This window comes from Scophthalmus maximus, chromosome 14 (genome assembly GCF_022379125.1).
Source record: "Scophthalmus maximus strain ysfricsl-2021 chromosome 14, ASM2237912v1, whole genome shotgun sequence".
NCBI classification, from domain to species: domain Eukaryota; kingdom Metazoa; phylum Chordata; class Actinopteri; order Pleuronectiformes; family Scophthalmidae; genus Scophthalmus; species Scophthalmus maximus.
Genome location: NC_061528.1, coordinates 6971460 through 6986028, shown reverse-complemented (window position 1 = coordinate 6986028; position 14569 = coordinate 6971460). Strand labels below are relative to the sequence as shown.

At 44.6% G+C, this 14569-nt stretch overlaps 1 protein-coding gene across 5 annotated transcripts in view; it reads right to left on the bottom strand.

The window, feature by feature from the left end:
* Window positions 1-14569, bottom strand: part of il1rapl1a (interleukin 1 receptor accessory protein-like 1a) — a 160577-nt gene that overhangs the window by 6625 nt on the left and 139383 nt on the right. For all 5 annotated transcript variants that reach the window (XM_035604694.2, XM_035604693.2, XM_035604697.2 and 2 more), the window contains exons 7-8: window positions 6024-6156; window positions 1822-1967 (exon numbers count right to left, since the gene is read on the bottom strand). In XM_035604694.2, the coding sequence (XP_035460587.1) occupies window positions 1822-1967; window positions 6024-6156 (279 nt within the window). The remainder of the gene's footprint in view (window positions 1-1821; window positions 1968-6023; window positions 6157-14569) is intronic.

Here is a 14569-nt window from a genome sequence, read left to right as displayed (position 1 = left end):
GTGTACATGTGGCAGGAAGGCTGGACAGACGTCAGCGTTTGTCCGCGCTCAGCTCAGAGCAAAGCAGCATCAATCTTCACTGGGAAGAGACACAATGCTCATAATGAGTTTGGGAAAAATGAGAGAGCACAGTGCACGGAGACAGAGACAGAGAGAGAGAAAAAAAAGAGGAGATTATGAGGAATTGGATTCATTTCTTTGGCGAAGCGCAGCGATGACACAGCCCTGCACTTTGGCCGTCGTCCATAGTGGGACTTGTGACAATTTCTGACATGGATGGAGGCATTTTCAAAACAAGAGTTTATTCATCTCACTCCCCTCTCCATCAAAACTCTCTCTCTCTGGCATCTCCTTCCCCCTCTTTTCTCTTTCTGTCTCCCCATTCATTTCTCTTCTCTATTATCTCCTCTCCATCTACCTAGAGACCGAGCTCGGGGGAGGGATGAGTTATGGTGTGTATTAAAGCAGCATTTACCTGGCTGGCTCGGCTAGAACAGGTTTACATTTTATCTCTGTCACACCATGGGCCTGGAACAATGCACGGCTACCATAGCAACTGCACGTCTGTATTATCACATATTATGTACCATGGTACATATCTTTCTCTTATCTCAAGTCTCACTAACGTCAGTATGGGGTCGAGAAATATATATTCTCATTAAATTAAGTTCAATTAAAACGAGTCAAATTTGATTTTTTGTTTTCAACACATTATATTTTCACTTCTTTCCGACGCAGCCTCGTGTTTTAAGAAAACTCTCAAAACACGAGGCTGCATCGGAAAGATTATGCAATTATTTAATCACACATTAAGATTTTTATCCTTGAATTAAACAGTTTAAGACTTTACAGGTTTAATTTAAGACCTGAAATTAGACGAAATACTGAAAACAATAATAAAACTGAGTTAAAGGAATAGTTCAACATTTTAGGAAATGTGCTACTTTGCTTCCTTGTTGATAGTTAGATGAGATGATCAATATCTTTATGACGTGACAGAGAGCAGACACTTGCCTGATGCTTCACTGGATCAAATTCCACACATAAATCTGATTCATTTAAAACAAAACCAAAGTGTCAAATTGATATTGATTGTTATGATTTTGCAGGGGGGTTATGAGCCCAACCATTTGTTCACCAGGCCGAGTAACGTCTGTTTCCAGTCTTTATGCTGTGTGAGAGTAGTTGTTATCCTCTTATATAACCAGCCATGTTACCAAGGGTATTTTCTGCAAAATGTTTTTTTCTTTTTCATAGATAAACACTAATACTGTGTCTCAAAAGGCCAGCTCTGCTATTTGGGCTCTGTAATATGAATTTTATTGGTCTTGTAATATGTGAAGAGGGAATATGAAGTCTTCCTTATCCTGAATATTCCGATACATCAAGTGTTAGAAACCGACGTGATGATGGGGTGGTAGTGTGAAGACCTGGAAGCTGTAAACCCACAATTATTGATTTTTTTTTTTGGCCAAAACTTGGCAAAAATTGCTCTGGTTTTAACTGTGCTTTGGCCTTTTTTGCCCTTACAGACAGGAAATGCACATTACTCATTCATTGTTAATATGAAAATATTGATTAGAGCAGATTTAACCTTTAACACACCCGCGGATTAGTAACAAACGCATGCTGTGAAGACAATCTTTGCCTTTATCCCACAGACTCCCCAAATACCAAATGTGTCAAGCTGACTATGCATAAACAATTATGTTCACAACAATGCAGCCGAAAAGGGTACGAGGCTGATGTTTCCAACTTTAATGCCACTTGTCAAAAAAATAAAATGCAAAAACACAGTGGGAAACGCCAGCGAGCCCTTACCCCGCCTGAAGAGCTGGAGAGTGGCCTGGCGACGGCCGTTTCCATTTTCCACATAACAGGAATAATTTCCCAGGTCCTCCTCCTCCAAAGAGTCAATAGTCAATGAAATGGCCACTTCCTGTTCACCGAGATGCTCCTTGATCAACCTGGAAAACAACAACAACAAAAAAACTAAACAATGCCTCTCTGCAGCACCAGTTTTGAAAAGAGAACGTGGGATGGGCTGGTGGGGTTTCGAGAGTCAAGATCCTGAGTGGACCCGTATCATATTGAGTTAAATTTCTATATGACATATGGTAAAAATGTCCATAAGCAGCGTCTTTCCAAACAAAAATGCATTTTGATGAAGCCCGCTTTCTGTGTTACTGTAATTACTTCATGGTATGTTAATTTCCTCCTCTGCACTCAAAACATATGAGAAATGAAAATCAATAAGGACTCTTCCTTGGCGCGCGCGCGCGTGTGGTGGGGGGGAATCAAATAATGGCGATGAGAGGAAAAAATCTTTTTATAGCGGCTGCCATGGAAACGGCGAGAAAGTAATATTCCATAAAGTAAATGAGTGTCCCCCCGCTGGGCTGGTTGAGCCTGATGGAGGAGGAAATGGGGAGATAATGCTCTCTCGTACCTTAGACACACTACTTAGCTCACTTTTACAGCACCCTCAGCACAAATGACACTTTGGAGGAAACAAAGTGCAAATTAGAAAGAGATCACCTCTGTTTGTTTGTGTGCGTGTGTGAGAGTATGCGTTCACATATGTATCATTTACAGTGCGAGGGAATAACGGCTCGGTGTTGAGAAGGAGGGCGGAGAGGAGGAACAGGACGGAAAGTGTGTGTGTGTGTGTGTGTGTGTGTGTGTCTGTGAGAGAGAGCGATTATGTGTTTGAATGTGTTGGGCTGTAATGACTCTCAACCATCTCTCTCTCCCCTCCCGTCTTGGAGCCGATAAACTGCACATGAGGACGGCGCGTTGGCACCAGTAATTGAAAGTGTTGCAGAGAGAGGCTGAGGCAGAGCCGGCGATATTTGTAGTTTCAGCTGAGTTTGTTGTGCGGTGGGGTTGGAGGGCTCGGTGGAGGGGGGGGGGCGCCACGGGAATAATTCATGTCTCTCCGGGGAGTGGTGGGCACTTTGAAGCCTCCCTTTTCACATTATCGCACTATATGAGCTGGCAGAGCCTCGCTGCCGCACAGCCCGAGAGATAACGACAACCGTTGTACGACGCCGAGCCTCACGTGGAAACGGTGAGGACCTTACGTTGGGTAGGAGTAGGTGGATCACTGGGCGCACACGTTAGGCACATAGGTAGAGATGAGAGCACACAGACCGCTGGGCTGAGGCGTGAGCTCGGAGGGCAGACCGTGGCCGCGGGTGCGTCTGCTGCAGTGTCCCTGCTTGTTGGAATCAGACCGACCAGGTGTCCGAATTGTAGAACTCTTCGTAAACCTTTGTAAACCTCCACTTTTCTTCAGGGTGATTGGGTTTATTGATACCGAGTTCGCAGAATGAATTAATCGCGAACACTCTCTCAAACTGTCGGCCGCTCCAGGCCTTTCAATATTCTCTGCCTCCCTCATTAGCGAAATCTCTGTGTTTGCTCGTTTCGTGATCAATTTCCAAACCGTACTCGTCCCTTTTATACATTCGCCTCGACGCACACCTGCAAAACACCAACTGAAGTGGGTCAACGTCATATTGATCACCCTCCTTCATTATGCTGAGCCAGATTTGTTTTTGCTAATTTATTAATCTCGGCATGCTATGCTACTGTCCAGTCATCCGTTCTATGAAAACAACAATAGCCGTGTCCCGCTGGCACAAATGAGAATTTATGGCCTTGGGTTACCATAGAAATGAACTCCCCCCCCCCAACGTTGGGTAAAAATGTACCTGCAGGAACTCTGAGGCCGATGTACGAGCGCTGTTCTCTAAGCTCAGGCTTGCCTGCTAATGCATTAGTAATAAGGATAAAACTGTGCGGGTGCCCGCCCGAGGAGGAAGAGGTAACCCCTTAAAAACATGCCCACTGTTTCTGTGCACTCCATCTAAATGAGAAGCTTGGCTGCAGGGTAAGCACAGATTTGTTCAAGTTAACTTTCTTCCATCCTTTTCTCTCCTCCCAATTCTCCCCCGTTTTTTTTGAGGGGGGGGGGGGGGGGGGTGTGTCTGTGTCTCTGGCTGCCGTTGTGGACGTTAAACCAAGGCTGAGGTGGTAGCAGCAGCAGCAGCAGCATCGGCAACAGAGAGAGAGGACGATCAAATACATTATTGACCCGCTGCATGAAATATCGGTATGAATTATTGAAAAGATAACCCCCCTCAGCCAGCGAGCGGGGGAATCCTGGCGTCAGGGCGTAATGAAGGACGAGAGAGGGGGAGGGACAGATAGTGCAGCAGTGGTGGTTGAAATGAAATTTGTTTCTGTTGCCGGTTCATATCTGTGCACGAGCAAACTCACTTTTGCAGTTGTGTCTCCTTTACTTTCCTCCTCGGTGACTTCTTCTACAGTATTTGTTTCTCTTTCCACTTCTTTCCTGTCTGCTCGCCCCCCCCTCCTATTCCGGTCCCCATGAACCATCTGCATGCTGCTATAGGTGGGTGCAGCGAGTGAGATAGTGATAGTGGCGGCAGGGTGAAAAATGGCGGTTGTTAACCATCTGACAGGGGCTGTCTCCCCAATGCTGCAGCCTCTCCAAACAGCCCTAATGGGAAACATGCACATGGGCCCGGGAAATGGACTTGTTTAAATGTGTTACACCACTCGGAGGGAGAGACATGGAGATGGGTTTGCTTTAAATGTTTTAGAGGCCTGAGAGCGAGGCTCGGCGAGCACATTCTTACAGTGTTTCATTGTAAAACCCGACGGCAAGCGAGGGGCATGGAGAAATTGATTTTTTTAAACATTGTGTTTGACATTTAGCACATTCATCTGTGGGCAAAAGTGTGGTGCGTGTGTGTGTGTGTGTGTGTGTGTGTGTGTGTGTGTCAACGGAGAGCAGGGCATGAATTTTTTGTAAAGCTGCGGTTTAACGGTGTGATGGCGAATATGAGCCGACTAATGTGCATCGTGTTCTGCGGCCGAGAAACAGAAAGTTGGAGAAGAGTTTCTCTACGGAGAAATAGACAACTTATAATAACAACTCGTCCAAACGCGAGTTTTCCCAGAGTTCTCTTCGAAAGTCCCCTCCCTTTGCTTTTCCCAGAACAAAACAAACCAATCTAAACCCTAAAGTCCAGCTAAACTCACAAGATTAGTGATTTACACCTATAAGATTAACACCTAAGAATAAAATATTTGATACGATATTAACATTTCATAAATTGAATGCTCAACATATTTTGTTTGTCTTTATTTTCAGCATTTTTTTGGACTGTGTGGCCTACAAGACTGGAAATTTCAGTCAGAACCTTTATTTTGAATTCATGTTCAGGTTGTAGTCTGAGCTGCACACACAAGGACTAGTTTGAAAAAATCTCCTTGTCGGATCATCTCCGTGAAACAAGAAACAGCAGTTTCCTTTTTCAGAGTTTGCAGAACAAGTTTGCGTTTTTAACGATTTTCTTTTTGTTGATAACGTGGCTGCTCAATGCAATGAGGCGTGGGGCAAATAATCAATATGGCAGTGCAGCCACACTACTGTGGCATGTGGTAAAGACATAGTAAGTAGTGACATCAAAGTGGGAATGTGCCCAGCTCTCAGCTCTTTTGCTTCTCTCACGGTGTGGCCGTCTACCACTTTATGCCTATTAAACCTTTAAATGATTTACAGTCATGCTTATTTCCAGTTACACGGATATTGTGATGTATAATACATGACGATTATTTTCTATTCCATCATTAATTCCGTTGTTCCCTCGCACAATGTGGCACGTCTCATCCAGTTTCCACCTGCCTGCGGGAGCGTTTCCGCAAGGACAAAAAAACAACGAGATTTGAACAAAAGAATTAAGGTGTCAGAATGAATGAATAATGATCCAAAACAAGCTCCAAGTCTCCGCGTGATGGAAGGCAGCGAATAAATCTCTGGAAAACGGTTGGTTTAGTGAACGCAATTTGGAGTTAATGGGCTAAAACGTGCAAAACCATTGCTGTCGTCCTTTAATATTTTCCAGTGAATTTATCCACAGCTGCTATTATTTCCTCATCACCGCCAAATGGAATGATTTCAACTCCAGTGGCGATGTCGTGTCTCTTACTTGATGTCGGTCTCCTGGACCCTCTCCTCGTCCAGGTCCTCGATGAACTTCTCTCCCTTCATCCAGTAGATGAGCGGGCTGACGTCGCCGCTGTAGCCGAAAAACGCCCGGCAGGTCAGGTTCAGAGCACTTCCTGTGAGGACAGAAGACGACACGCTGTCACGCTTAATTGTCCAATTACGTGTTGTTCAAAGTGTTGACACAGACGGGAATGGAAACAGTTTGTTGTTTTGTGGTGCATTGGAAAATCGAATATGAGCCCAAAACACACACACACACACACACACACACACACAGACACACACACACACAGACACACACACACACAGACACACACACACACACACACACACACACACACACACACTTGGACAAGAGTTATTAAAAGTGCTCATATGACAGAACATGTGAGCTGGACACTCATGCACCCTTAACAAACCTTCGGGGACGTACAGCGCAGATTAAAGCAGACAGTCTCTGCTTTCACACACTCTCAAGGGGAACGTCTCTGGAACTTTTTTTTTTTATATGTGTCCATGTCAACAGCACACGCACACATACAGTACTCTGACCTGACAGCAAATAAACAGTAATGAACACATGAGGGCACTCAAGAGCTTCCGAACCCTCCTCCCCCCCCCCCCCCCCCCGAGACTGTGTCCACGAGATAAAGGACGGCAAAAGGAAAGTGAGAGGAGGCTGATGGTAATATTATTTTATTTAGAGCTGCTGCCGCTCGGTCGGTACGAGGGAAGGTCAGGAGTCAACAAGAGCAGTTTGCTGAGAGTTGATCCGTGGAAGAAGAAGTTATTGCCACCAAAGGGCAAAATTATGTCTTTATGTCCGTTAAATGATGAATTATCTCCCCGGATTGAACAGAGAGGAGGCGACTATTCAGGAGGAGGGAAGAAGTGACGCTTCGTGGAACAATTTAGAAAAAGTTTCCTCCACCTGCATTATTAAAATTCAATCCTACAGGTGGTATTATTTTTGCTATTTGCGCTCGTTTTCAACTGTGACCGTAAGGGTAAAAAAATGCAAACCCCAATACTGTATTTCTGTTCTGGGCTGATGAGAGTTGGCATAAAGAGGCTCTGGTTAGCGCTCATGCACGTCCATGAACTACGCATGTATTAGGCTGGTGAACATGAAGGTCGAGCATTGTCGTCACCATACATTCTGCTTCCCTCTGAAGAGGAATTCTCTAAAGGGAATGGGGTGCGGCAGTCACATGCTGCTGCCTCTCATTGAACCCACAGCCACATGTGAACAACACACAGATCCGGGAGGCTCGTCGCGTGGACGCTGCCCCCCGGAGAGTCGGAGCTGTGACCGGCTCCGAGGCGTGCGTTTTTTTCGGGGGGAAGCGTCGGCGTGGAGCGAACGGTAAACTGCACCGGTGTGGGACATGAAGTCCTTCAGATCCGCTTGGCATGTCACAGCACCCACTGTGTCCCTTTCAGAAACGCCGGGCGATTCAGCTCTGATGTGATTCGACTTGGTTTTGTTTTTAATTCATATTTTTCGGTGCATCCTATTTAATGGTTTCAAATTTGTTCAATTTTGAATGTGTGTGTTTTTTAAGATGAGATGGATTGAGGACGATTAGGTGTGGCTTAGGGCACGACTGATGGGGATCCGGATAAATGAACCAGAAACCCCAAAGTGTAGTTGTACTTACAGCCTCAAAAATAACATTGTTTGAGCCAAATCCTTTCTGGGAGCCAAAACTAAACTCTTATGTACTCATTACAATATCGGATATACAATGCTATCGGATTGTGTTACATTTTCCAGGAGTTACACATTTTTTGGGCCACCCAGCGTAATAATCTTTGTATCCCACCGCCCTGAGCGTGACCAGTGGCACACACGACTATTTTTTGAAAGATGCTACATGTTTGAACTGAGGGCATGTATCCTCTGTGCCCCCCCCCCCCCCCCCACAACACAGACACAGCTTCAAAAGATTTCAGTAGGTCACTCTCGGCACAAGGAAAGTTTGTAAGGCGAGCGGGGAAGGAGACTGGGAGGACACCCAGGAATCAACGGATGGCACCGTCTGTGGAGGAGCGGGGGCTGACATTTCCAAAGTTCAACAGCCACTCTCAGCTTGGCATTTTTTTTTTTGCGCAGCCCGGCTCCACAAAAAGACGACACGCTGTACCTACAAAACAAGGAACCTTCCGTGTGCGACCACACACACACACACACACACACACACACACACACACACACACACACACACACACACACACACACACACACACACACACACACACACACACACACACACACACACACACACACACACACACACACACACACACACACACACACACACACACACACACACACACACACACACACACCAGATGTGGACATTGAGCATTTCAATAATACAAATCTTTTTTTGATGGTATTAAAATGAACCTTGAGTTACATGAATGGCGAATGGAAGGCTTTTATATATATAGTGCTCTCCAAGTCTTAATGAACACTCAAAGCACTTTACGTTACACTGCACACTCCCATCCAGTAATGTATCTAACTGTACGTACTGTATGTGTGGGCTCCAAACAGTGTCAGGGGAGACTCAGGAGACTTTACTTATTCCAAGCTTTGTCTGAGAGGATGCCCAGTCTCAGCCCTTTACAACCCCTGGTTTAGATGATATTATAGATCCAAGATGAAGTCGGGAGAAAGGCGCAACTGAGAGAAAAAGGGGCACAATAACACAACTTTCTGCTACTTCAGAACCATGGACAGCGCCGTGGGTTCGTCAGTACACAGCACAGTTCGACTTCCTGATATTTCGAAGCCGTGGTCGGGGCAATAGTTTCTAACTCGCACAAATATCAATCAGATAAAGGATCAATGAGTCAGGCAGACCAGTCTTATTATATTGTATTCAACTAAACAATGCTTTTGCCCCTGCACTCTCTGTTACTAGGGGATGGTATGGAAGAGTCAGAAGAAGAATCAGGGCCAGACATGGAGAAGATCTTTTTCGTATATTTTGCATTTTGAGGATAAAGTCGAAATGTTGAAAAAAAAAAAATGTAAATGTCGAGAATAAAATCAAACTAAATCAGAGAAGAATTGTTTTTTTTAAATGTTGCACATCCAGAATCAAGTCAAAATGATGAGAGTAAACTTGAAATTTTGAGATTAAAGTCGAATACATCAAACTATTATTACATTCTCATCATGCAAAAGAATATATGTTCCTCTGATTTAGTTAGAGGACATTTCTGGACATTTCAAATTTATTCCCGAAACACGAAAAAAAATCTCCCTCTGATTCAGTTTCACTCTATTCACGACACTTTAACTTTGCTCTCGATATGCAAAAGGAAGAAAAAAATAATCCTCCGTTCTTTTCCCCCCGCTCATCCCTGGATTTAATCCTCAGGCAGGTTATAGAATCTCCCCTCCAATCGCCTACTGATCTCTTCATTATTTGTGTCCTGTATGTGCAAAGTAGCCATACTGTGCAATAATACACAACAGTGTCTACTTCTTGTGTGATACAAATGCAACATTTCCCTTTTCCTCTGTTTAGAAACCTCCCCTGTGCTTGTGGGTTTATCCCACAGATCAATTGCAGAGGAAGTTTCAGCTGAGCTCTCGGGGAATCACAGGAAATTGTTGAAGGCTTCACGCTGTGTCATTCTAATCCAAGTGCAGCATCCCCCCCCCCCCCCCCCCCAACTTCTTCCACTATGACAAATGCCAGTGGGTACAGTGGCACATCTGCAACATCCTCATGGAGGCACTGCGGGACGTTGTGTTCCAACATGGGGGCCATCCAAAAGTGCCTCCACTTACAGAAGGCTGATCCCATAGACTTTATACTGAGATCATGACCCATTTATAAACGCTCCCCTTTTCCTGCTGTGATAAAAGTGTATGAGTTATTATTTCATTTGACGAAACAAAAGCACAATGTGCATCAGAAGCTGTCTTGGAGCATTCTATCATATCGTTGTAATCTGCATCAGCTGAGGGGTTTTTCTATGTTGTCATGAATTTATAATTTTCAATTTTCTTTCTCCCTGAGAAGAGAGAATTTAGAATTAACTGTCAATCTCAACTTTTAAGCCAACATGGATGAGGAGTTCCTTAAAAAGGAAGACGTTATGATGTATATTTCTTTAAATATAATATATAGTTGTATTAACTAGTGAAGACCACAATGTGCCATTCAAGACGGGTCTTTTACAATGGTGGTGTACGGGGGAAAATCTTTTTTTTGTTGCAGTGACATTCGGGGGATAAATAGGCAGTGAGGTTTACTCTGCTACATCGTATCCAGCTCTGCTATGACATCCATGATCAAGGACCGTCCTCGGCCTGTATTTAACATACCTGCACCCAGAACATTCCAGTGTGCAGCTGAGGTCAGGTTATCTGAAAGGATATCTATTTTCTTCCGGTGTGTGTGTGTGTGTGTGTGTGTGTGTGTGTGTGTGTGGGTGTGTGTGTGCAAGGCTGCTGAAAAAGACGTACAAATATTAGCCAGGTAGAGAGAAGACAGTTTTACATGAGGTTGGCACGACTCCGTCATTAGCCTCCGAGCCAGCAAACTAGCACCGTGTCAAGCCGTTCGAGGCTTGAACAGATGGCAGAAAAACCATTAACCAGGACTGGAACAATGAGGTGAATCATTTGCACACTGTCAAGTTTACAGAGGAGGAGGACCGGCTTTCAGAATCCCTCTGTTCTCTCCGGCTGCCCAATCTCACAGAAGTGTCATGATTATTATAATCTTTTATCATTCTCAGAGCATTTTGTAAGACTGTGATGACTGTGTGTGTATGTGTGTGTGTGTGTTTGTGTTTGTTTGTGTGTGTGTGTGTGTGTGTGTGTTTATATCCCAGTGTGGGGACTTCAACCTGAATACACACTGACCCACAGGGACTCGTTCCATTTTCCATTCACTTCAATAAACATTTACAAGATATGCACGGTGCACCCTGACAGGCGCCATCTTGGTTCTTTGGAACCAGAAGTTACCTTTATTTGGAGGAGCGGGGGGTGGGTCTGATTGAGAGCTCGGGTGGACTCCAGTCAAGGTGTAGAAACACGTCAAGATCCAAAGACAAAATAAGACTTCACCCCATTTCTTTACATGTCATACCTCCTTGCCCCTTGTGGGGATTCATATGCTATACCCTCCTTTTGGAACGAACTCCCAAAAAATAAAAATAAAATGGAGGCCCATGACAGGTTCATTTTTTGGAGTTCACAAATAAATGTGCAATTACACAAGAATTGGCAAAAGCCTGGTGCGAAAAAGATCCCCCTGCTGACTGACTGTCTGCCTTGTGCGGCACAAAAGCATGATTAAGTGTTTCCATGAGTGTGTGTTTCCTTTTTGTGCGCACATCTTTGTGTGTTGTTCGGCTTTCACACACGCGTGGGTGTGGAACAAATCCATGTAATCTGAATTATTGACATCGAGGGCCCCCCCTCCACCCCCCCCTATTTGGGGAAAATATTCTTATTTGCTTTCGCTCTGATGTTTGTACGGTAAACATGAAGGTACAACAAGCAGCACAAGCTCAGCTTAGCTTAGCAAAAAGTCTGGAAACATCACTGTCCAGCACCTCACCTCTAGAAATCACTAATTGTTATATCTTGTTTGTTTGGCCACAGCCACTTCCTGGAGTCGTGTCTCCACCTTGACGGTCATTGAACCTATTGATCTCTTCATCCAACTCTTGGCAGGAAATAAAATGGGGGTATTTCCCGAATCAATCAATTCAAAGAGCAACTTAAAGTAGCTGGAAATCTTGTCTTCGCAAATATTTCAGGATTCAAACTCTCAACTTGCGGCAGTGATGTTTAAGTGTACTCCGCGTTGCGTCGGTACCTAGTGGCAACCCACTGTGATGCCACCTATTGGTTTGTGAACTTGACGTTTTGAAGCCTCCAGTTTTCATTTTGACCGGTGTCGTGGGATTTTGTCTATCCTCCCCTGAGAGACTGTTGAGACGAGTCTTCTCAGGCACCAGGCCACAACAATCATCGAGCAGCTGAAGTCTCTCTCTCTCTCTCTCTCTCTCTCGAGGAGCCATCGTCGCGGGGAGATGACGACATCACCCTGACCCAACTACTCTACAGAGATTGGGAACAGGCAGACTGTCTCGGGGCGCCACACACTGACCACCTTGTTGATCTGTGTAAACGCACCAGAAATCTCCTTGATATATATTGGGCTCTTATAATATATACTTCTGCTTAGGTCATCCACGGTTTCCGTCTCCCTGAATCAGCATCCACTCCTTCGATTATTCCTTTCCAACCAGCACCATCTTGGTTTTTTGAAACAAGACGCAACTGCATTTTGGAGGTGCAGCGCGACCTGCACCCATCCGACGGTACCGTCTATCACACGGTATCCAAGCCTCAATCCATACAGTGCCTTATCGTCTATTTAAATCTAAATGTGACCATCATTTACTAAATGAACATCATGCCGTGTTGACAAAGACTTGAAACTAGAGATTGGGACCAGAAACCCCTCAGGAAAGAAGTAGCTTTAGTCGTCATTTTCTCATAGACCTATATAGAAACTGACTTCTGTTGTGTGTGGCATTTATGTCTTAAGTGACTCACAACAAGTAAACGAGTGTGGTTCTTGAATACACTACTCTTGAGTGCATTCAGATCAAATAATGACATAAACCAGACGGAGCTTTTAGAGGCCCACTTTTAGCGGATACGTTCAGCAAGCGAAACCTAGTGGAACACAAGCGAGCCCTGACAGGGAGCAGGTCTGTGGCTCAGATGAAAGAGTGACTGAATGGATAAACCAATGAACGGTCCAGTGAATGACCGAGTGAGTGCGCTACACAGGGTCACGAATTTGATCAGCATCAACTCTTTGGCACACGTTTCAACTGATTTCACAGTATTTGGGATAATTAGGCTTGGCGGAGCTGGCACTCAAGACCCAGGCGGAGGAATACTTTCATAACCAGAGGAGAGGAAAACAAACCTTCGCAGAGAAAAAAAACCCCACATTCTGCAGATGTCGTCCAAATTCAGCACAGATGCACAGAACACGCAGTGAGATTGACAGATACGCAGACAGAAGGGCAGATGAATGAACAGATGAGCAGGAAGAAAAAAAAACCCACAATAAAAACCGGCGCATACAAACATGATTATAAATGAACAGACACATACACACACACACACACACACACACACACACACACACACACACACACTCGTCAATGTCATTTCTGTCTTTTCCGTCTCATCTTCTTCTCCCAGAATCCGCTGAATAGGACCCTTGTCTTTCACATGTCACTGCTCGGAACAGCGTTGGTTCGTGTGTGTGTGTGTGTGTGTGTGTGTAACAGCCACGACCATGTTTTATTTGTAGAATGAGCCACAATCTGGTGCGCGCTTTGAATAAGTCATAGTCAAGAGTGTTTGATGTTGCGTAACACGCCCTGGTCTTCAGCACATCCCAGTGTTCTCTTAACGCTGGGTTTCCGAGGCGAGACAAGATGAAGAGATACCGCAAGTTAGTACTTTCTTTTTCCTTTTTTTGTTCTATGCAGGTGGGAAGCAAGGTATAATGACTAAGGAATTCAACATAATTCAAGCAAGCTGAGTTTTTTTTGTATTTCGGTAAAGGAACGGTATTTTTTAAGTATTTATTCAGTTTTCTTTTGTATGTCATCCATTTTTTAAAACACTATGGTTGTGCTATTATGAAGCACATGCGAGGGAAATATGCATCAATCAAAACATAGAGGCATGAGCACTCAACATACCGCAACTTCATCAATTACATGCAAAGTTAGGAAACAACCAAATCCAGAAATGCACTGCAAAAGCAGAAAAGCTGACAGAGATTCAAACAGCAGCCCACTGCCGTCAAACCATCTGAGAGAGAGGGCGAGTGTGGAGATACACGAGACGTACAAAGTTTGCACAGTCGACGTTGAAAATTATTATAATTAGAAAAACCAGTCTCCGATTAACATCGCATCAGATCCACGGGACTGGCTGTTCCCATCAGTCTTCTCTCAGGGTTCTCATCCTAAATCACGAGGTTACCAAGGGAAACAGCTGCACGCATCGGCTCCCTTTGTCCAACTTGTCTGACTCATTAAAGCGCTGCTTCGTTTCAACGAGCCTTTTGAAAGACAATTAGAGAGATTAGAAATAAAGAGATTTTACCAATTTTTGAAAACTCAAAAGTGGTAAACACTGGACCGGCATTAAATACAGGATGCTCACCTGCACCCATCAGTTCTCTACCTGCCCCCACTGCACTCTGCCTCGAATCGACTCCAACTTGACACAGGTCTACTCTGAGGGGACAGCATGCGTTTGGATATTTCATTTGTCCTTTTAAAATTAGATTTCTGGGGCCATGGTTACTGGCTCCCACGCCGGCTGGGGTGTCACAGAAATATGCCCATATGCGCGTGTATCAAACACACATCACAGCAGATGAACGTGAACACAGCTTCCTCCCCGCAACAAACGCTCGACATACTGTGCATCAATCTGCGAAG